Here is a 23,918-nt window from a genome sequence, read left to right as displayed (position 1 = left end):
ATTAGGACTATGTGAAGCTTGAGAGCATGCACACGTATGTATATATCCTATATTAAACGTAGAATTTCCCATATGTGAGTAGTTAATAAACACCTTCAAACATCAAGGTTAAGGCACTAAGGATTGAGCTTTCTATTTTAATTTTCATCGAAGGCAGCAAGAGCCCCATAGTAGTAAGCCAAGGGCCCAGAGGGGTGGCCTAGCAACCCTTTGGCTGCATACTCCTTTGAGAAAGGATGTCCAGCACTTCTAGAGGGAGGAGACCAGGGAAGATGACCAGGAGTATAGTAATGAGTCTTTCTCTATTTCAGAGCTCAACAGGGTAGTCATGAAAAGGTGGTATGTTCTATTACATAATGGCATACAGAAATGCATTCTAGAACATTCTGAGGTCCAGATGTTCTAGATCTTGATCAAGAGAACTGGGAATAAAGGATGGAGCCATTACCCAGCCAATATTCAATATCTTGGTTATGAATTGTATCAGACAGGAAGGAGCTCCAGGTTCCTTTCTTATAATGCACACATTATCCTCCATCTCCATGTAGCCCTGATTCTGCATTGGCCTGCATTCAAAGAAACCCTCTCCAAACAGCCAAAGGTACTACAAAAAATATTTTAACTTGTATCTTTTGCAAATCCTGTTTGAATCACCCACCAACATTTCATATCCCCTTCTGCAACCTTACATTTCTCAATATCCCCTCTATTCATTACAGAGCAACCAAGCAACAAAACAATTGATTTAGCTTCTTTCATTAAGTCCTTCCCTTGGTCCTCTGTCTCTCTAGCCCATTCTCTGTTCCTTTCTAGTTTAGTATCACAAAAGAAAACACCTAACAGCAAGAGAAGGACTCTTTGGAGAGTCACAGGGAAGCCCCAAGGCCAGTGATGATGAACCCTGCAGGGAGAATCTGGGGACATCTTAGGTATACTGAAACATCTGGCTGCAGCTTTGGGGAAGTTTCTGAGCAGACGAATCCCTTAGGAGCAGAGAAAACATAAATCCACCACTCCCATATCCATAGAGATGAGGAAGTTAGACCCAGCTCAAATCAGGGGAGGAGGTACATCGGGATTCTGTGATGTGATTTCTGAGAGTTCCTGCAACCAGGAACTAGCTCTAGGTCATGCTGGAACCCTGAAGAGATGCTGACACTAGGATCCTGAGTTATGATGATCTGCCTATTATTCCAGAGTTTCTTTTCCTTTAGTACCTCTTCCTTTTAGGTAGCTGCTGAAAGCATTCGGGCCAGCAGTAAATTAGTGACCAACTCAATTAAACAATGACGTTTTCCCCATACTTCTATATGGGGCTGGAGTCAGAGGAGCTATGAGAGCTCACCAAATGCTTCACTATCCTTTAGGAGCATCTCTTGCCATCAGAAGACACTGCAGGTTACTGGAAAGAGTGCAGATCTATACGTTCTCTTTTTCTCTTTTTCTTTCCTTGCTCTGTACCAATCTGTAAATTATTACTACCAACTAGGTCTTATTTTCCTTTTCTCTTCTTTTCTCCAAGAGATACGTGATGCAAACAGTGACCAGCCTCCACCCTGGCCCACCCCTCTCTGCTGCCACAACATCTCAGATTTGTCTCTTGGGGGACAAATGGTGATCATGTGACTCCTATTGGTTGGGTCTGATGGATGGTTTTGATAGAGGTGAGAGATGATGAAGATATGCAGTAGAGGTTAAAACCACACGAAGGACTCACTTTATACTCGTTCCCACCCTGGAAACAGAGAGCCCATTCCTCCCTCCCGAAAAGTCACACATTGCAGAAATAGCTATAGAGAAGGAAGTGAAATTTCTTCACAAGCTCACAGACGATGGTGACGTGGGTTAAGCCAGGCTTTAGAAAGAGCAAAATTGGAAGAGCTTATCTGACTTACAAATCAGTGGCAAAGAATGAGAACATTTCAGGTCTATCAGAGAGGAATGCAATTCTGTTAAATTGGTTACTTTTTCCAGGTAGACAATCCCAAACTCACCTCTGCCTCTAATGCGGCTGTGATTCTAAGAAACATGTCAGAAATCTTGCACGTGCTGACTGCCCCCAGAGAAACCAGACTTCATGTTTGACTTCATCTAATAGCAGCTGACTTATCAACGAGATCTACAATGTGGTCTTATGGATGATGAGGATATGATAATGCAGTGCTGTCCTTAATGCTTTAGGGGCTCTTGTTCCCTTATTAATATTGTACCTTCCCTTCCCCCTCTCAGACCAGAAAATCAGTAGCTGGATAAGAACCTTAACTCCCCAGTCATTCTACTGAGAGCCTGAGGAAATGAGTGATCCTGTTAGACAGAGGATATCAAGAAAGGACAAGGTCCTACCAACAGATGTCCTGGCCGGAGGGAGGACTGGCTGATTCAGAACAGAGTCATGAAAGACACAAGGCTATTCTGGTGCCAAAATGGCTAAGAGAACGCTGACTGCATGTATCGTGGGAACCCCAGTATTTCTGACTCACTGAACACTAGAAAGTGGGATTTAAAAAAAAGCTTTTTTGCATTTATATACGTGAGACTCCTTAGGTAGAAGCTGGAGCATGTATTTAGGACATTCTGTTTCTTTGCTATGGTAGGAAACAAATTTCATGAGCGCTTTTCCTCCCACAAAAGGGAAGCAAGTCTCCGGTCCTTGTTACTGGGCTTGTCCTAAATTCTGTGAGGGACCAAACAAGCAGAGCTTTAGACCCAGGTGCTAACTGGTTCGTTTAATGATGTAAAAGTATTTTCAAGCTGGGGGGGCAGGGCATGCTGCAGCACACAATGTCACAATGTAGAAAAATGTTTTGTTTGCTCTGGCCAACTAGGGGAATGGGAAGGTGGAGACCAAGGCTGGGACAGCCATGTTGAAACTGACAACACATGGAGGTGGGTCTTAGGCATGGAAATAGGATGCCAGTCCGGGGGTCAAGGAGAGGTGGGCCCTGGGACTCTCTGTTTGGAGGAATAACTTTGTATCCTGAGACACTGACAGCTGATTTGCATCAACTTTCCCAGATGAATGGTTCCTTGCCCTCTCTGCAATTCTCTTGTGTTATCCTCAAGCCTTGTGAATGTCTGATAAACAGAAGATGTCGGTGTGGTGAATCTTGGGGATTTGGGGATGAAGAGGAGGTCTATACCTTGGCTTTCATGAGCAATGCAACAGGCGATAACTGTGTTAATGGACCCAAAAGGACATCTTGTTGAGAAATAACAAGTAGCAACCATCTAGCAGGGAAGGTCTTATGGGATGTAGAGGAGGAAGGAACCTTCCCTTGGGACTAACACACTCATTCCAGACACCACGGGAGGCTTTATCTCTGCCATGCAGGGGTCAGCTTGGGATGCTGCTGGTGGACCAATGAGAAATCAGGGTGAGTAAAGGCAAAAAGGGTGAAGCATTACTTTTCTGCATCTATATTTCTGGGGCTCCCCAGTAATCCTGATGAGACATGACCAGGTACAGCAAAGCAGTTAACTCTGAGAAGACTCAGCACATGGAATCCCATGGCACACCAAGGTGGCCCAACTGGAGGAGGGATCACTGGCTCTGTAGGAAACTGGTGTCTCTGGGCCACTTGTCAAGCAGGAAACACACACCTTTCAGATGCCAACACAACAAGCCACGCAGCTGGCTCAAGTATTTCAGGACTTGAACACTTGTAGAAGAAGGTCCCTGCTCAGAAGCGATCAGCAGAGCAGGGGCCTGGCCACACTGCAGTGTTGGGCCAGCTGGGGTCAGCAGAATCTGCAGGGCAGCATCAGACACTCACCTCCTTTTGATGGTGAGCATGACACCCAGGAGAATGATGATGAACATGAGGAGGCCAGCGATCACACCAGCCATCTTCACGGTGTTGTCCACTTGCTTCTCTGGCTCCACGGTGTTAGAATTCTGGGTGGAGGCACCTTTGAAGGGAAAGAAGAGGAAAGATGTTGAAAAGGCTCACACACATGACTAGACAACAATTATAATGACATCAGGTTCCATTTTTTTATAAATTTATTTTTTATTGGTGTTCAATTTGCCAACATATAGAATAACACCTAGTGCTCATCCCATCAAGTGCCCTCCTCAGTCCCCCCCCCCCCCCCCACCTCCCCTTCCACCACCCCTAGTTCGTTCCAGGCTCCATTTCTTGAGTGCTGACTATGTGCCAGGCACTGTGCTAAGAATATTAAACACAATATTCCATCTCATCTGTTTTAGCACTAGTCCCTTGTGATGTTGGGATTATTATACCCCCTACCCCCTTTTTTTTTGCAGATGAAAAAACTGAGGAGCAGAGAAATGAAGTGAGTGGCCCAAGGCTGCACAACTACTGGGCTGGGGCATCCTTATCCTCCAGAGGTCAACCCTTCAAGTGGAGGGGTTTATCCCTCACACGGACTTGTCCCTCCGATCAAACCATGGATCTACAGTTCGATTCTTAGGTTCATGGAGTTATCCCAAACCCTACGTAATTCATTCTGGCAAATGGTAAAAATAGCAGCTTTGTGTTAAGATAACCTGGTTAACATCACTGGATTTTTTTAAAGGTAAAAACGTAAAGATTTTGTTTTGTGCCTTATATGAAACAAATGGCAGAAATGCCGTGCGTTGAAGGGAACTGCCTGGGGTTCAGAAAACACATATGACTAACTCCATGTCCAGAATTCAATGCTGATGCTACGTTCTCTGCTGGTACTAACTCGTTGGTTCAATTCCAGGTAGCCAAAAAATGCCTAAGCCCCGGCCTAATCAGGCAACACCCAGGGATCAGAGGCTACTTCTCATTCCAGACACCTATATGAATGCTTCTGGAGCATGGCCCAGGGGTTACCAGCACCCCGAGTGAACTCATTCCTGCTGCCATTCACATTCTCAATGGGGCCATGTTGGTGTGGGGCAGCTTAAATCCACAAAATCCTCTCCCTAACGCATCCCTGCTTTTCTGCGTCATCAGCACCAGCTCATCCTTCATCACTGACTGTATCTCCTCTGGTTTCCTATGCCCCTGGGACAGTTCCTCTCTTTCCACTAAATTCTAACTCCCTGTAACACTATGCACACACTTCAATATACCGATATTATTAGTTATTTGTTTCTCCATCTGTCTCCTCCAGTGGTCTGCAAGCTCCCTGGGGGGGAGATTATACCTCCTTTATCTTTGTTTCCTCATGGTAGCACTAAGCCTGGCTTGTAATAGGTGTTCTCTTAATGTTTGTGATCGTTCAACGTTTCGCTGAAGGGATGACATCCCTGCCCACACACATTTGTTCTCATGGAACCAAATTGAATTTCTCTTTTCTCAGCCATGGGTTCACATAACTCAGCTGAATTGAAGGGATGTGAACACCCATAAGCTACGATTCTGACTCCCCAAACTCACTGATATTTAAGAACAGCCATCTAGCACAAAGACACATCCCTTCTTGTTGAAGATAGTCAAGAGTTTTCCTGTATCAGAGCACACTCCCCAAACTGCTTGTAACTGGGACAAGCTGAGTTTACTTAGCTCAGTCTCCCCAGTGGGAATAGCAAGTCTTCAAGAACAGGGAGTTTTCATCTCTCTAATGCCACTGTCTCGTACAGACCACTCTCCTCCTGTTGGCTAACAGATGATTACCGAATGATATAAAGATGAGTGGAGTAGAGTTCTTTGCTTCATTCATTCATTTGCTACTAAGCACCCATGTGCCATGTGCCAAACGATGCTGTCTATGGGTGGGATGAGAGATCCTTCTCCTGGATGGACTTATAAATAAGGGATTTTATTCAATTCCCTTCATCAGCTAAAGGCAAGACCAGCTAATCAAATCCCAGGGCTGCCTTAGCAACTTGTCTACAGCCCAGAGGGTTTGTGGGGGAGTTAGCCAAACCACCTCTTTGGCAGGGCTGGTCTTATATTCCAGAATGGGAGCTGGTTACGAGGAGCCTTCACATAGCCCCCATTTCCCATTGGAGCCACGATTTCTGAGACATGGCTAGTCCACTGCATATCAAACATAAAAGGAAGCTGAACATCTGGAAGATGACAATTTCTTCAATTGTGTCAGAGCCTTTTTATTTGGTTTTGGAGGAAGGAAATTAGCTCAGGAGCATTCATTGGCATAGCTAAACTTTATTTAGTGTCTGCTCTGAGATCCTATTCTAGAGACTGGGGTACAAAGGCAAAGGAGCCCTGGAGAAGATCCTATTACCCTAAGAACACTGTTACTGGCTTGGCTTAGAGAGATTCACACTTCATTCCTTCAGTAAATAATTGCAAGGACTCACTATATGCGAGGCGTTCAGTGATACAGTAGTGAGTGAAAGAGGCACAGTTCCTGCCCTCCAAGAGCCTACCATGTGTGGTGGGTGGGACTCAGGAGATAAAATTAATGAACCAAAAATCAATAATAGTAAGCTTTTCAAATCTGTTAAGGAGGAGAAAAGAGAGGCACATGGTTCTTGGAAAGCACATTATACAGAAATGAATCATGAGTGGGAAGATGTGGCCAGTGGGGTAAGCTCCAAGGGAGGCCAGGCTGTAACCAGGTAGAGAACATGAGAGGAGCCTGTGGGAGCAACAGAAGGAATAGCAGTGGCTGAGGCTGTGTAAGGGGGCCAGGAGCCTGGTGCATTCAAGAAATTAAAGAAACACAGTGTAACAAGGGTGAGAAAGCAGGGTGAGCATGGTGAGAGAGAAGCTAGAGAGTACAGCTGGGGCCTATCTACACAGGTCATTAGGGCCCACAATGAGAGGTTTTGTTTTTTACCCTAAGGGTAAAAAAAGCTTGAGGTTGAGGGAGCCACCCAGGGAAAAAAAATAAAAAGTGAAAGGAAAAGTAAGCTTAGAGAGAGAGTAGAGGGTCTGCAGCACTTAATGAGTGGGTAGAGAAAGATAGGCCTGCACAGGAAGCATAGCAGGAGTGGCCAGACAGGTAACAAGACAACTCAGGAATGCTGAGTGCCCTAGAGCCAAGAGAAGAGTGTTTCAAGAAGGAATGAATAATCAACCGTATCAAACACTGCTCCATACCCAAGGGAAAGTGAAGATCTTGCATAAGTGTTAGAAACTCTTCCCCAAATAAGTTCCAAGATGACCATAGAATGAAGCATCTTCAGTGGTGACCATGAACGAACAACAGAGCATCCTTGATCAAGGGAGGCTATCTGAAAGGCCAGAACCTTGTGGTTTAGACAAATTCAAGGAGTTTAGCCAACAGGCATCAGAGGTGAAATCACATACTCTGTACAGGGAAGCTATGAGAAGGGGTCATACTTGGCTCACCCAACTGGACTCCAGGTACAGGGATATTAATGTGCCCTGTAATATTGGCCAACCCAATATCCATTGCAGTACCCTTTCGAGGGCATTTTCTCTAGCCACTGTGGAATTGTGTCTCTGTTCAAAAAGGGAGTATACCAACAGTGTTGAAAGGTGGTACAGGTATAGAGAAAATGGCTCAGGAACTGAAGGCCAGATAGCATTCCTCTGTGGTTCCTCCATCTGAGAGGAAGAAGAAAGGGACAGAGACAGAGTATGGGCTAGCTCTGCTTCTGGTTCAGTCAGAGTATGCCCAGGAGGCTTAGATCAAAGTCCTCAATGGAGCAGATGAGACCCTGTGATAGGACTTACAGGAAAGCACATATGGGTTGCCTTATGATGGGGCCTCCTAACAATATGATGTGCTATCTCAGGTAGGAATTGAGCTCCTGAACAAACAGATGCCCAATTACAATGACTTTTTAAAAATTTAGCTTAAATGGATTGACCCATTACTGGGTGCTAAGTAATGTGCCAAATACTTTTCATATGTGAGGTCATTTATTCACAAAACTAAACAAGATGCTAGTCTTGTTTTCCCTTTCAAATAGATTAGAAAACTTTGCAGAAAAGTTAAATGACTTGCCTAAGGCCATATAACTAGTGAGTTCTGGAGCTGGGATCTGTGTACCGGGCTTACCCCCTTAACACTCTAATGAACTGCTCTTGAGAGAGTTGCAGTAAAGGAAATTGCCCGAACTGGGTCCATGAAGAAGGTTGGCCATGTGACTCATTGGCCAGAAATCCAAGGGAACTTTTCAGAGGTTGAACTGGGAACCCTTCATCAATATGGTAGCTGTGTTTCTTTTGCTCCAAGTCCACCCTTTTCAGGAGAGTCAAACTTAGTACCAGCCTCCAGTCCCTAAAAAGCCTTGTTTCTGGCCTTGGGTAACTTCTATCTACTAAGTAGGGACTGGGATGGGAGTCTGCTAAATGAGAGAAGGGGGAGGGACTTGGATATATCCTATTCATTTCTGCCTTCCATTGGGAACCAGCCTGAGAATAGTCCATGTAAATCAGAACTGGCAGCTAGGCACTAGGTGGTAAATTTATCCAACTGGAGAAACTTCAAGGTTCTACTTGAGTCCCCTGTGTCATGTAGTCATTAAAAACAATCTTGTGAGCTCAGCCTATGCTAACAGGAGACTACTGTCTCTGACATGAAGCTGGATGCTCAACCTTATACCCCAGACAGCTGCAACTTTTGAGCTCTGAGCATGCCCAAAGCTAAGCCAGTCTTCTCAGAGCAGTTGCGGCTTCTCCCCCCCCCACCCAGCCATGAAATCTATGTCTTAGGATTCAGACTCCTCCTAGCTCCAGCTCAGAGTTCACACCTGGCTTTCAGTGTACTATCTACTCACTATTACACATGGGAACCTGATGCCCAAGGGATAGCTCTTGGTCTTGTGAAGTCTTCTCCTCTCCATACACAGGGCCAAGTCACCATGTTTTACTTCTCTACTGCGTCCTCCCATGCTATGAAACAACCATCCCAGTGTATATCCCCCCAAGGACTCCTGATATCCACCAAGGGTAATTGGTTTTGCTTAACTAAATTGAACTAGCCAGACCACTCTGATGAGGCTTATCCAGTTGTTGACTCCATCCTCTGAGAGAGACCTCCAGGGTAAAGACAGGCAAAGAGCCTTGCCGCTCAAAGTGTGGTCCAAAAACTAGAAGCATCAGCATCACCTGGGAGCTTATTACAAATGCAGAAACTCAGGCCCCATCCCAGATCTAATGAATTGGCAGCTGCATTTTGAAAATGTCTATTTGTGATTCAGGTATACATTGAAATTCAGAGATTATTGACTTTGGAGGAATGGCAGTCAGAATCAGGACTTTTCAGCCCAGAGAATAGAAGATTCAGATGAGCCTCAATTCTTGCCTTCAACAAGTTGAAAGGCCATTGTGGAAGATGGAATAGATTGGTACCTTTAATTTTAAAGATTGGAGCTAACATCAATGGGTAGAGTGACAGGGGTAGATCAGGGATCAACACAAGGAAAGGTTTTTATGTCAAAGCACTATCCAGTGAAGGCTCAAGCCTGGCCTCTGTGAGGCAGCATTTTGATTCTGAGAGGAGCATAAAAGCAGTCATGATTCCCAAGTCCTGTTCCAGAGATGGCCCTTCCTTTCACTTGCCCACTTTGTCTCCACCTATTCCCACCTCCTGGGCTTCTTGGATGCTTAACCAAGCCCTCAATACCTCACTGTTATGGGATGCTGACCTTTCTTATTTGATTATTGATCCTGCTTTCCATCTCAAATCAGCATCCCTTGATTCCAGTGATACCAATGCTCTGGGTGAGAGACATTCTCCTTGTCACCCCTAGAGATACGGGACTCCCATGGGGTCTACCTCCAAGTCACCAGGTTACCCACAACGGCAGGAGAATATGTCATCAACAATGAAAGACACTAACTGGAAATTTGGTGTTCTCCCATCATACAGAAGGACTACATTGGCCTCTTATACCCCTTTTGAGGTTGAGATTCTATGATTTTATGAGATCAGTCAAAAGCAATGGGTTTCAGATCAGAAATACATGAGTTTGCATCCGATTCCATCACTAAATGGTTGTGTGGCCTTGATCAAAGCTATTAGCCACCATTTGATTTGATATCTTCATTTGTAAAATAGGCAGTAAGTGCCAAGTTCACAGGGATTTTATAAGGATCAAATGTAATAAAAGAGGTAAAAAATGTTTGATAAACTCTGAGGAACTGCTCCCACATATGGCATAATGATGGCATGGCTTTGGAGCTGGCTCCAAGGTGGTAACAGGGGTTTTCTGTGTCTACAAACTGTAGGTGCATTGTGGGTGCTGGGGACATGCCTCCTTGCAACCTGCTGGCTGAGTTCACCTAATCCTTAGGATGAAGGCAGGAGGAGTCCCCAGAGTGATTCACTTAATTTTCCTCCTACAGGCAGGGTCTGTATCAAGCTTACATCTGGATGACTTAATGGCAGCAATAACAAAATTTGGCAGCAAGGGATTAATGATTCATTCTCAAAGTGCTCTCACTGGCTATCGGCCCAATTCTATAGCTTTACTTCAGAAAATTTCCCCATAAAGATATGGAGCAAAAATAGAAGTCTCAGATAAAGAACATCTAATTGCAATTGATAAAACCAAGTGAATCCCAGTAGATGCATAACCTATGCTGGTGATCATTGCTGATGGTAAAGGAAGGAAGCTGGCTCTTGGGAACACCATTCCTAAAAGCTGCAGTCTTTAAAACTCACAGTCTTCTCTTAGTTATCCAAGGGCATATTAGCCCCAGATCTGACTGTGCTGGCAGTTCACCCCATCTCCTTAATGACTTCTTTTCTTGAAGAGTTTCTCTGTCTTTACTCTGGCTTTGCATGCTTCTGGCACCCAGTGGAGAAAACCTTTCAAACTCTGACTTGGAGCTGCTACCTCTATGTGAAGGTTTTAAGGATTGTAGACATCTCTGATTATGGGGGCGGGGGAGCGGTTTGCCACGAGGAGGCAACAGGGAAAAGATGAGGAAGCTGGGCAACTTTCCGGTTCTTCTAAAGTCAGGTATGCACCATATCCCTTCTTGATTTTGCTGGAAGCGAATTCTTAGAATGGTAGGCTATTTTTAAGATGGAATTTAAGTCCAAGATTGGAAAAAAAAGTTGGTAGGAAAGCATCTGGATACTTCATTAGATTCAAGCCTCCAGACTTTACAAATTGCATCCCAAGGCATTGAGAGCATTTGTAATTGTGATCATGAACTACTTTGGCAGTCTTTGAGGATTGAAATTGTAGCAAACAGGAGGGGTGCGAGAAGCCTGGGGAGAAACAAATGCTGTTGTTGACTTTTTTTTAATGGAAAAATGTGGATTCCAGATATTTCGCAAGAGTAAGTGAGATGTTGATATAGGAAAAAAAAATATAGACTGGATGATTAAATCAGAATTTTTCCCTTACCATTTACTAAAGGAAGGAATAATCACTGGAAATCTGCATCCATCAGCATCCAAACCAGGAAAAGGGAAACCACTCCAAACATGTAAAATGGAGCAAATTTGCTAGAGAACTGATACAGAGATCAGGAGAGGATGGTGAGACAGCCCAGATGGTACTGACACCAGGAACCATAACCCAGCATAGATTGGAAAGACAAAAAGCAGGTGGTGGTGGTTTCCTCAGAGCCCAGAGGTCAGAGTCACCCAAAAGAGGCTGCAACTCTGGTAGACCTCTGGGAGAAGTGGAGTCATGGAGGGGACAGTCACTGCCCTCAAAGGCGCCTGAGGCCAAGAGGAAGAAGGCTTCTCCTTTCTCTTACTATACAATTAATGCCTTCCATTGGCCAAACCCAGATGTCAGTTGACACAGGGGCCCAGGAAACACAGCCTTGCAGGGGTTACCTGCACTCCCAGCCAGCCAGAGAAGAGCAAAGGAGGGGTGTGAAGCCAGACAGGCCAAGGGCCAGCAAGGGCTTCCTATGAACAACTGATGATGTTTACCCCATTGTTACTACTCAAGAGTTACCACTTTTGAGGGGTGTCTGGACTCGTGGATTAGGAGGAAGGCCCAAGACTGTGTGTTAATACCAGCAGAGTCAAGACCAAGTTAGAGACGTGGCTGGCTTCTGGGACAGCTAGCTATTAAATTGGGTTGCTCAGCAGACATTGCTTACTGATATTTTGATCTAGAATCTTACCTGGATCAGCCGGTTTAAGCCGTCTTTGTACATATGCCTGTGCCTGCTCAGTCTGCCACCCGCTGTATCATGCAGCTCCATTCTATACCCGCATTTCTTGAAGATTATCTCCCCTCGTGCCCTCTTGCCAACATATCATATTCTAATATCGAAGGGATTGATGAACATGTCATGTGAATCTTGTTATATGGGCCAAATTATACAGACTTTGCTCAAATGATATTTAAACTTGACCTTTTTAACTTAAGTTCTCTCATCCTTTTCACTTTCCTTGTATATCAACCACCATCTCTAAGCCCTTAACACATTGAGTTCAGTTTTATTATTAATCTCTGGGCTTTCCCTATAATTCCTTTCTTGATATTTAGCCACCACAGAGTCCCATATAATTACACAGGGAGACAAGCCTTGCTCAAGTTTAAGTAACTGTTGTCTACTTTATTCCTAATACTCTTTCTCTGGTCTCATGATTACTAATTTTTTTTTTTTTTAATTTCTGACTACCTCCCCCACACCTGAGAACAGTGCCTCCCTCACTAGGTCTGGTTGATAATGGAGTGCTTGAGAAGGATTATTCCATCATTCTTCTAAGTGACATCACCTAGGATGTTTCTCAAGTAATAAATAAATTGCCTCAATTCATCATATGACAGTAATTGCTTTTAGCCAAGATTTAAGTCAGAGTCAATGTCAAGGAGCTAGAAAACACTACAGAGACACAGGTTTTTCAGATAGCTCTACCCTTGCTGGGGAAAACCATTTAATAAGTACTGAGCTAAGTGTAAAGAAGATACAGATTTCTAATATCCTAGCCTCCCTCAATATCACCCAGCTGGTCCTAAGAGGTTGGAATTGACTTCATCACAGCCTATACAACTAAAACTGCTAAATATTGCTGACAGGGGTTGCCCTCTTTTTCAGCCTTAAATGGAGGTTAGCACCCCGTGAGACGGGAATAGCTTTAATTGATTGTTTGAAAGCACTCCGGCCACTCAAATAAATTGTTCCTCAAATGCTGATGCTGCTTGGTCCTATGTATCTCCTGAATCTGTTTCCAGGTGGACTCTGCTTTACACAGCAAATGCTCTGTGTAGGTCAAATTCTACTTCAGTCATGTTACATACAGTAGGAAAGCTATGTAAGTCCCTGTGGTGAATCTCTCCTGGGTACAGGAAAACTCCTTTATTAGAAATTGTTTTCTTTTTTTAATGCATTCAGAATTTAGCATTATAGACTTCTTTAAGGGTAGTCATGCCTGAATGATGCCAGACAGTGTCATTACTGACACATACTTTATAAGGCATGCCCTTTCAAGGGCTTCACCACTGCTGTTCTAAGAAAACCCTCATACCTCTACAGTTTCAACTACTCTTATGCCCAGAAGCCCATAGTGTGAGTGCCAGGGCCCTAACCTGTGACTAGACTAGGACCAGGAGCTATGGCTAGGGTTGGGTATATTTTGTAGACTGGTTTAGGAGTCACACCACAGTGAAGGTTAAAGAGCAGGATATGGCTGAGGTAGGGGTCAAATCTAAAGGGGGGATCAGGAGCTGGCCTATGGGGTTTAGGAGTGTTCAGCTGATCAGTCTGCACCCACTCATGGTGAGGAGTCAATCTATGCCTAGAGTTGTGATTAGACTATGGCCAGCAATAATATTTAGCCCATGGAATGGAACTGGACAAAGCTAAGTGACATCCAAATGGACCAGACCCATTACCTTGATCCCATTAGCACCAAGTCAACTCTAGGCCACAGAGAAAAAGTCCTGGACATTGCCCAATGAATGGTACTAAGATTAGAACATTGACAGTGAGGACAGCAAGTTGCTAGGCATGCAAGGTAATTAAGAGACAATCCTGCTGTCCTGGAGCTCACTACTTGGTAGGAGAGAGAAGTGTGCAAGCTAAAAATCAAAGCTAACACAGGTGTGGACAGGGAGGGGCACGCATGACTGCTTAGGGAAAACTAAACTATGAACCTGGTTTTCACGTGCATCAGTGGTATGGAACGTGTCAAGGGCATCCCTGAGGCCAACCAGTGGCCTCTTCTCTAGAAGAGAAGAATACAATCTATTCGGGGTGACTGTACACTCTCCCCCACTGGATCCCTATGGTCTAGACAAGGCCTGCCCTGCCAAGGAGGATGAAGAGGCTGAGTCAGCTCACTGCCAACAGGACTGGCTCCCTGCTTGTAGAAATCTGTGCACTGAGCCTGAGCCCAGGGGTCTCAAAGCTGCTTAGCTGCAGCATAGAGGAGCATCTACAGCCTGTGATAGGGATTAAAGGTTTAGTCTGCAGAGCAGATGTAAGAGAGGAGAACACACACTCTTTCCTAGGCCCTATGGCTAAGTAGAAAGTCCCATTAGACTTTCCAGGCAGCCAGTGGGAGAGTGTGTGCAGTCACCCCGAATAGACTATTCTTCCTGTGGAGATCAGACCAGTCCTGTGTCAGCTGTGGAATGAGGGAAGGGTTCTCAGGAGATGTCACTGTAGCAGTGTGCACAACGGTCCACTGGGAGGGTAGACAGGTCAAACATCGTCAGGACACCAAGAACAAGTTACCACAGCCTGGCTGGTGAGGCAGAGGCCAAGGCCAGGTTGTAACCAGCAGCAGATGTTAGGACTGTTCAAAAGTAGGAGGCAGAGCCAAAAAGTGGAGGATCAGAGCCACTGAACAGGGGCTGGCTGTGAGCCAGATGCAGAATACAGCCAACAAGGAGACCCCCACAGGGTGGATCCAACAAATTCTCTGGGAGGGCAGCTCTGGGCCTTGGTCTCACTTTGGTCTGTCCACTGTAACAGTATGGCCTCAAGAGTGGACTCCTGCCACTGTCTAGTGCTCTGGATCCCCATGTTTTCCAAGTGTAGTAGTTTTGTAGGGCTGTCGTAACAAACTACCACCATTGGAGGGGCTCAAAGCAACAGAAATTTACTTTCTCACAGTTCTAGAGACTAGAAGTTCAAAACCAAGATGTCCATGCTTGCTATGAGACTGGGTACAATCCTTCCTCTCCTCTTCCTGCTGCAGGTTTGCTGCAGTCCTCAGCAATCCCTGGCCTGCAGATGCATCATTCCTCTCTGCCTCTGTCACTACACAGCACTCTCCCTGTGTGTCTGTCTTCATGTGATATTCCCTTCTTTTTTTTTTTTTTTTTTTTAAGGATTTACTTATTTAATTTAGAGAGAGGGAGAGAGAGTGTGTGCATGTGTGCAAGCAAATGTGGGGGAGAGAGGCAGAGGGGGAGAGAATCTTAAGCAGACTCTGAGCTGAATGCAGAGCTTGATGTGGGGTTCACTCTCACAACCCTGAGATCACCACCTGAGCCGAAACCAAGAGTCAGATGCTTAACCAACTGCGCCATCCAGGTGCCTTGATGTTTCCTTCTTATAAGGACATCAGTCTCACCAGATTAGAGCCTGCCCTCATGACTCATCTTACCTAATGACATCTGCAAAGACCCTATTCCTGGATCAGATCGCATTCACAAGAACTGGGTGTTACGACCTCCACATATCTTTTGGGGGAAGACATGAACCTGTAACACCAGGCTAAGCTCAGCTAAACAGTCTGGGAATGGGAGGGAGGTCTTTGTATTTCAAGGAGTAAAATGCAATCACTAATAGAGGTTAGGGTCAATCAGAGAGTATGTGGGAAAAGGATGTCACACTCCTGCTTGGTCATGGACTGAGGCAAATAGGCACTTTCAGAAGGCCAAAATATCCTGGCTTTATTTGTCTGAGTAGTCTAGTAGAGTGTTACCAGGTCAAGGTGTCCCCAAGGCCCTTGCGCAGAAACATAATTCAATTCTTTCCAACCGAGTCTGGTGAAGCTGATCTCAAGGGATGATCACATTGCCTGACCTAAAGGGGTAAGAATGGGGAGGAGAGGCAAAGATCTGCGCAGCCTGGGTAGCTTTGTCTGGATCTTGCTTCTGGAACGTGCTTCTTGAACGTGCTCCTGAAAAGGAGAGGAGGCACGGGAGGGAACAAGAAATCTATAGGAAGGATTAGTGGGAGCACGAGCAGGATCAGAGGGAACGGCCAGTAAACACGCAGCACGGAATTCAGATTAGTGCAATGAAACTGAGCAAGGGTAATAAAACCAGCAGTGGGAATAGCATCGATTGTTGAGATTCCAGGCAAATCCACCATGAACATGTTTTCTTTCTTCTAGCCTTTGCCCCTTGGCTTTTGGAAGCAGAAACACTGAATCACTGTGTTTTGTACTAAAAGCTGATCTACCCTCCTCCCCAAAGGATGGATAGAAAAGCAGCTCTGTGTTAGGAGAGATGATAGAGGGCAGAAGTGAAGTCCAAAGCATTTACAGTCATGGCTGTTGCCTGCAGGGGCACACTCAGAGTTCTGAGAGGTCTCCCCTGGGGTGCCCATGCTTTCTGCCTATAAGTACCAGATGAGCCCGGGAGAGCCTATGCAGGGCCACACCAGCAGATTTTAATGGGGCCTCCATTAAGAAACTCCAGAGAATCAGTCCCTAAGAAGCTTGGGAGGTGGGGCCACACAGGGTTCAAACACTAGATTGAAATCCAATTCTCAGTGGTGTCAGGGGAGCATACACTGGAAGGGCACCAGTGTGATGACAAGGAGGCCAGTCTGGAAGCTGTGACACTAATCTGAGCAAGACTTAATGGATCTTAGGCATGAAAAGCAGCAGCGAGGAAAGGAGAGATTCAGGAGAGATTCTAGAGGCAGTACCGGTCCCATGTGGTGGCTGGCTGGTACCATCAATGGGGAGAGAGCACGGATGGCCCTGGGATTCTGAATCTGAATTTAATGGCAGTTTGCATAGAAGCCTGAAGGCTGGTTTCTCCTTGGTCTAAGGAGAATACCCCGAGAGAGAAAAAGGTATAGTGAAGGCCTTATATATGCTCCTTGCTTAGATGCTTGCTTTGCAGGCAGCAGGAGCATTCACTTGCTATAGGGGAACACCCCACAGGAGAAGTGGCATGCCAGAAAAATGCCTTCCTCTTCTGCACTAAGGCTACTGGTTCAGCGCGGCGATCGGTCACAGAAACTGGCAGCCAAAATGATGTGCCCAGAGCCTTGTGTCCATCAGGCTATGAGCATCTATTGTAAGACTGCTGACGAAGATGGCATTCTGGTGCATTTGATCGAATACTACACTTCTTCCATGCTCTGTGGAGTCAGCCTACAGCCAGGCCAGCAGCCACATGGAAGAGCTGTGGCTAAATTTTACCCACCTCCCTGACCTCCAGTTGTGGTCCCTGCTCCTCATCTGCAGACACAGCCCTGGCCTGAGCTTTGAGACCAACTGAGGCCTTGGTCAAGGGGGACTGGAAGATGCCCAAGAAGGCTCAGGGACCTCAGCATTGTGTCACCTCAGCTCTCTGCCCTGCTCTTGCCTGGGGCCATCACAAGAGCCGGGGTTGCCATCTACTGTGTCCAGCCTCCCACTCTATATCCTAACTCCCTAGGGAGCCCCTGTTTGTGAACTCTGCTTATGATTTTAGGCTAAAGCTCTGATGGGCTCTTACCTCTCACCCCATCCCCCACAGTTCTCAGGAACCACAGTTCTGGTCCAGCCACCTGCCTGAATTTCACCACTGGCAAGCCTGCCTGCTTCCTCCTGTTTGGATTTCCATTTCCTCATCTGTAAAATGGGTTTAGGATGATAATAATAGCAACAGCACAAGCCCAAGTATTTAAAGTGTATTTTCTCCCTTATTCCTCTTAACAACTAGTGACTGTTAGTATCCCTATTTTGTTGATAAAGAAATGGGGCAATTTATGTAACTTCTCAGTGGCTCGAAGCCCCACTGCTAGTCAGGATGTGGTTTTTGAGGCATTGTGCTGAACCCCTCTGCTATGGTATTTCCTGGTTCTTGGCACATAATAGGTGCTCACTAGCGTGGATTGTGGGCATAGAGCATGGTGGGTCAGAGAACAGACTGTACGGAGAAATTTATCATCTCTGAGCTGTGTGATTTCCAACAATCAGAGTCCCAGTTTCCACATCTGTAAACGAGAATGCTAACAGCACCCCACGGAGTAGAGTCATTGGAAAGTTGAAGTGTGTTAATAACGTGAAGCCCTATGTACTTGCCATGGGATGCAGGAAGTCTGTAACACATCGTGGCTGTTCTACTGTTCTTTTCCTCATCTTGCTAGATATCCCTGACGCCACTGTCCCCCAGAGCTGCCACTTCTCTCCAGCCAGCCTGGCAGGCTATGTCTCCCCATTTTGGGTCTTCCTTCCTCTTCTCTCCACCCAGCATGGTCCTGTCATGGTGGGTGCTTGGATTTCAGCCTTTTCCAGAGCACATCTGGTCCTACTGCTTCCAGCTCCTATTCGCACACCATCTGTCAACCCTTGCCAAGGGGCATCACCTCCCTGGGAGGGTCGCTGAGGTTCCAGGGTACCCGAGGCTGTGGAGGCCTCCAGGCATGCTGAGCCCTCAGAAGGCTGCCATGCTGCTTCCCCATCTGCTCAGGGCCCACACAGCTATGCCCCAAAGACTCCAACTCTATCTGGGTCCAGAATTTATAAGGCTTCCCTGGGGCAAGTTGCTTTAGAGGCAAAGCAGTCTCAGAGAGTGTTTTACCAAATCCTGCTACTGCGGCAAGGCTCTGATTTTAAAAACCGCCAGGAAAATAACAACAGAGAGTTTTAACATGAACAGGAAAGAAAAGAATGACAGAGGGGAGGTGCACCTGACACCTTTTCAAACAGGAGCTGTGCCAGGAATGCATCCCTTTCCTCCGACGACCCTGGACACCAGTGAGTGTGGCAGAGCTGGGACTGAGCCACATTATCTCAGAGATGAGGACCTGGGATCAGAAAGGCTGAGTAATTTGCCCAAGTCCCTCCACCTTAAGCAATAGAGCTTGGGTTCCACCTGAGGGCTTGTCCAAGCCCTTCTCCTTACGGGCACCGGGCACCACCAAGGTAGCGAATCTGGGTCTGGCAGTGGTTCAGCTCAGGGCATGGCTGCCCGACCAACCATTAGTGCACCCTTTCCAACCTCCAGTTGGACTCAGTGTCCCAGCCTGCTCCCTGGAGGCCTGGCTGAGTTACTGTCAGAGCCAGAGAAGGGGCACTTTCTGCTGTGGTGGGTCCACAGGTTCTAAGTCCCTCGAGCAAAATGTTAGCCCGTCATTTGTCCACGGCAGTCACAAGTTAGCCCACTACACAAAAACGCCTGACCCTGGCTGCAAAAGGTTTTGCCTTATTTTTGCAAGGCAAGCATCCTCAGCCTCCACCCTCATACCCACATATGATAACCAAATATATTTCCAGACGTTATCAAATGTCCCTGTGTGTGTGTGTGTCAAAATCAAACAAAGGAATCAAACATTTACTGAGCCGCTTCTCTATGCACATACACTTCTGTTCACCAGCTAAGCCCCAAGATGATCAAGACATGTTTTTACCTCTAGATCTGTGCTGTCCAAGATGGCAGCTGCTAAGCCACATGTGGTCACCAAGGACCTGAAATGTGCCTTGTATGACTGAGGAACTGAGTTTTTAAATTTATTTTATGATTTGTTTTAATGAATTTAAACTGAAAAGCTAGTACAAAGTATGTTCACTCATTAAACATAATGTTTATCTCTTTAAGGTTATATTGAATTTTAACTGTTTAAAATCTAGCATCTGGACTGAGAAGTGCTCTAAGCGGAAAATGTATACCAGATTGCAAAGACTTACTGCAAAAAAAAAAAAAGTAAAATATCTTTCATTCATAATTTTAAAATACTTATGGCATGTTAACATGATAATATTTTATATGCACTGGGTTAAATATTATCTATTAAGATTAAATCTGTCTGTTTTTGCTTTTTCTTTTTAAATGTGACTCTAAATGTGAAATTATATGCGTGGTCCCAGTTCTATTTTTATTGAGCAGTGCAACTCTGGAGGATTTCAACAGGGGGAGCTACTGCCCCTCAGGGGACATTGGGGACTGTGTGGAGATATAGTTGGTTGTCAAAACTGAGGGGTGAAGTGCTACTGGCATCTAGTGGGTAGAAGCCAGAGGTGCTGCTAAACATCCTACCATGCACATGAAGGCCCCTGACAACAGAATTATCCATCCCCAAATGTCCCTCGTGCAGAGGTTGAGAAACCCTGCCCCAGAGCATAGCCAGGAAGTCAGAGACCTGCAGAGCCAGCTGGGAGTGAGCTGAGCAAAGAGGGTTAAGGCTATTACTCAGTTCTCATGATTAACTATGGCCAGGGGTACCACCTGGAGCCCCCACTTCAGAAGATAATGAAGCCCAGAGAAGGGAAATCACTCGCCCATGATCACCAGGCCAGAAGGTGGCAGAGCTGAGAACACAGCCTCAGCTCTGAACGTCAGCCTGTCCCTGCTGCACCATGTGGTCCCACGGTTCTCTGAGCTGGGGCTGATCCAAAAAAGAGGCTGCCCGGGCTTCTCGTCTAATATCCCCGTCCCTCTGATCCAGCAGTTATTATTTACACCAGCCCTCATTGCTATCAGGGGATGAGCATGAATAAAAACACCCTTTGAAAGGGACATTCTGCTCAAAGAGAAACACTTGCAGGCACCTCACCCATCAAATGGGGCCGAGAAACAAATGGAACATGAAGAAATAAACCCGTCAGAGGAGGAACATTCAGACACCTCAGAGGCAAGAGGTAAGAACAAATGTGCCCGATATGGCATTGGCTCTGTTTAAAGAAAACATTATCAGACTGCTCCACTTGAATAGATCCCAGAGAACAATGGCCCGGCGGAAACGGAGCTCCCGCACAGGCTCCAGAGATGCGTGGTGTCTCAGTAAGGTGGGTGTGGGCACAGCAGTGAGAGGCCCTCTCCCCTCACTGACACCATGCATCCACAGGCAACTCCCTGCCTCCTGGGGGTGAAGCTGAGGCTGGTAGGCCTATGATGGGGTGGGGGTGGGGGGCTGACAATTCCTGAAGGCCTACTATGTGCTGCTGTTGGGCATGGAGTCTCTAGGGTCACCCAATAGTAATCTGTAATAGGACTCTGAGGTGTGACAATTAGATTTGCAGGGGAAAGGGACACCTGGGTGGCTTAGTGGTTGAGGGTCTGCCTTCAGCTCAGGGTGTGATCCTGGGGTCCTGGGATCAAGTCCTGCATCGGGCTCCCTGCAGGGAGCCTGCTTCTCCCTCTGCCTATGTCTCTGCCTCTCTTTCTGTGTGTCTCTGAAAAAATAAATACAATCTTTAAAAAAAAAAAAAAGATTCACAGGGGAAAAAAGGCTATGCAACTTACCTAAGGTCATATAGATAGGGAGTGGCTAGAATGACATTCTTGGGATGCTGGCAGTGACCTGCTGAGCTATGCAGGTTGGTGGTAGGGAAAACTGGGCTGAAGTGAATGCCATTGAGACTCTGCCCATGGCTCTTTTCCCAGGCCGGCGCACCTAATGTCCAGCTGCTGTGGGTGCTGGCTGCTAAAGGCTCACAGATACCTCCTTACCGGCAGAAGCGCCATAAGGCAAAGGCGAGGTACCTCTCCAGGAGCCTGTGCACTCCGCCCATGGCAGCCCACGGCCAGTGGCCGGCTGACACAGTGGCACCACTGCTGGCCCTTTGGCTTCAAGGTAAGAGCAACCCACACACTCCAGAGGCCCCTGTGGCCTCAGACTGACACAGGCCCCCACATCCTGCCCTATCCTGTCTCCCTGACTTTCTCTCTTCTGAGAATACTCCTTAATGAGGAATTTGCACAGGAATCCCTATGTCAGGCTCTGTGTCTAGAGAGCCCAGCCTAAGGCATCCGATAGCAATGATACTTCTGAGTTTGGGGAGGGGGTGGACAAAAGTGGGCCATGAGGTTGCAAGTGGCCAGACTCCCATCATCTCTGCCAGCTGCACCCTCTTCTCCACCATGACAAACTGGCCAGTTAGGGACGAGCTGAGGGGAGACCACTGTCTGAGCAACTACCAAGGACTTCCACTGACAAGAAAGGTCCCCGGGAGTAGGATTTCTAGGACAGCGATGTCTCTTCTGTCTGTAGGGTCCTGCCATGGGCATCAGCCTCCGACACAGGTGGGCTCTGCATCCCAATCTTTGAGTGGCAGATGCTTATGGGAAATGGGATAAAAATACAGTGTGTTCGAGGAAAAAGGGTTGGTATCTAATTCAAGCAAATACCTACTCTAGACTGGGCACTCCCACACCAGCCCTTTCACACGTTATCTTGTATGATCTCAAATATAGCTCTAGAAGACTCTGCATGTGCAGATTCTATAGCACATGGTGTCCCCCCCCCCCCCCCACAAAAGGTGACTGTTACGATTCCTGCTTAACACATAGGAAAAGTGAGGACCACCACATTTAAAGGGCTTTCCCAGGGCACAGGGGAGGCCTGGAATGATAGCCAGATCTACTCACTTCCTAAGCACAGATATGGTAGGTCAACTTCTTCCCCAACCTCAGACCACAGCTCCATTGTCACTTTAAGGGGACACATGCTCTTAGCTCCAGGTATGTGTCTCTGTTTACTTTGAAAACCAACACACCTCTCTTTTGTAGCACCACTCACGGTTTCAGTTGTACTCTAATCAGTGTGGCTCTTTCCCCTCCCAGAAAGGCAGAGGAACATGTCTTCTTTTTCCTCATCATTATATCTCCCAAAGCCTAGAACAGTGCCTGGCACATAGTAGGTACTTAGTAAGCATCTGTAGAATACATGAGTGGATTGATGCATGGATGAAGTAAGGGATGGAGAGATGGGTGGATGGGTGAATGGGTAGGTAGGTGAATGGGTGGGTGGCTGGAAGAAAAAATGGGTGGATGGGTGGGTGGCATGGAGGGACTGCCAGTTCCTCTCTGGTGCACCTGGCCTGGAGGATGCCCTGAGCATGGGCCACTCTCAATCCCTTCCCACCCGCCCAGGGCTCTGGTGGTCACCTGTGGTGAGGAGGCAGAGTGGAGTCCCCGGGGTCACCTGGGCGCTGCCCATTGGTGCTGACCACAAGGAAGCCAGTCCCCAGGCAGCATGCAGAAGAGAAGGAGAGAAAGAAACACACATGAAAACGTGCGGCACGGTGAACAAAACTACAGTTCTTGTGGCTCTGAAGAGCTCACACTAAACAGCAAAAAGAACATCGTGATCTAACAAAGCAAGGCCTGAAATAGATTTTTAAAAATGAAACGAGAATAAGAGTCAGCATTTATCAAGCACCCACGACATGCCAGGTATCTGCCAGGTACCTCATGTACAACGTTTCTAAGACTTAGAGCAACCCAGAAAGGTCAGTATAATTACAAACGAACCCCCATCATCTTTCCACTCCATGTCTTCTCTCCCGGTCTCTGCTTTCTTAGTAAATGGTGGCCCCATCTGCATAGCAGCTCAAACTAGCAATCTGGGAGTCATCCTTTACCTTTCCTTTCTACTGACCTCTGACTTCTAATCACTCAGCACACCTTGTAATTCTACTCCAGGAAAATTCTTGAAGCTTCTCCCTTTCTCTCCAGTTTCATTTCCACTTTGTTCAAGCCACTCTCGTGTTTGACTTGGGTTTGTTAAAGATACCAGCCCCCTCATTGGTCTTCCTGTCTCTGGTCTTGCCCCATTTCAATCCACCCTCCACCCTTCAGCTGAAAGGCATCAGTAAGGTAAATCTCAGAGCTCCTCCTCCAGCTTGCAGACCCTCAATGACAGGATCCTTGCTGTCCTACCACACACTCTGCCTTAAGGGCAACGAGATCCTCTCTGTTATCAATAGCCCCCTAGGTCCTTGTCTGTAGGCTTTAATCAGACTTGTTACCTTGTATGGAACACATACCCTTTCCATCCCTTTATCTGGCTGACAACTACTCATCCTTCAGGAATTAGTTTGGAACTTCTTTCTTGGAGGCTTTAGCCCCTTACCATGTATAGGGCAGATGCCCTGCTCTGTCTTCCCATAACACCCTAGGTCTTCCCTTCTTACAGCAATAACCCTACCATGTTATCTGTGGCTGC

The 23,918-nt window shown here is 46.5% G+C and overlaps 1 protein-coding gene across 23 annotated transcripts in view; it reads right to left on the bottom strand.

Moving 5' to 3' along the window:
• Positions 1–23,918, bottom strand: part of PTPRT (protein tyrosine phosphatase receptor type T) — a 1,025,198-nt gene that overhangs the window by 171,125 nt on the left and 830,155 nt on the right. For 12 of the 23 annotated variants that reach the window (XM_072735832.1, XM_072735811.1, XM_072735820.1 and 9 more), the window contains exons 14-15: positions 22,859–22,915; positions 3,774–3,909 (exon numbers count right to left, since the gene is read on the bottom strand). In XM_072735832.1, the coding sequence (XP_072591933.1) occupies positions 3,774–3,909; positions 22,859–22,915 (193 nt within the window). The remainder of the gene's footprint in view (positions 1–3,773; positions 3,910–22,858; positions 22,916–23,918) is intronic. The other 11 variants (XM_072735817.1, XM_072735828.1, XM_072735818.1 and 8 more) reach the window with 1 other exon arrangement.

Source organism: Vulpes vulpes, chromosome 14 (assembly GCF_048418805.1).
Source record: "Vulpes vulpes isolate BD-2025 chromosome 14, VulVul3, whole genome shotgun sequence".
In the NCBI taxonomy this organism is placed as follows: Eukaryota; Metazoa; Chordata; class Mammalia; order Carnivora; family Canidae; genus Vulpes; species Vulpes vulpes.
This window is presented reverse-complemented; position numbering and strand designations above follow the sequence as displayed.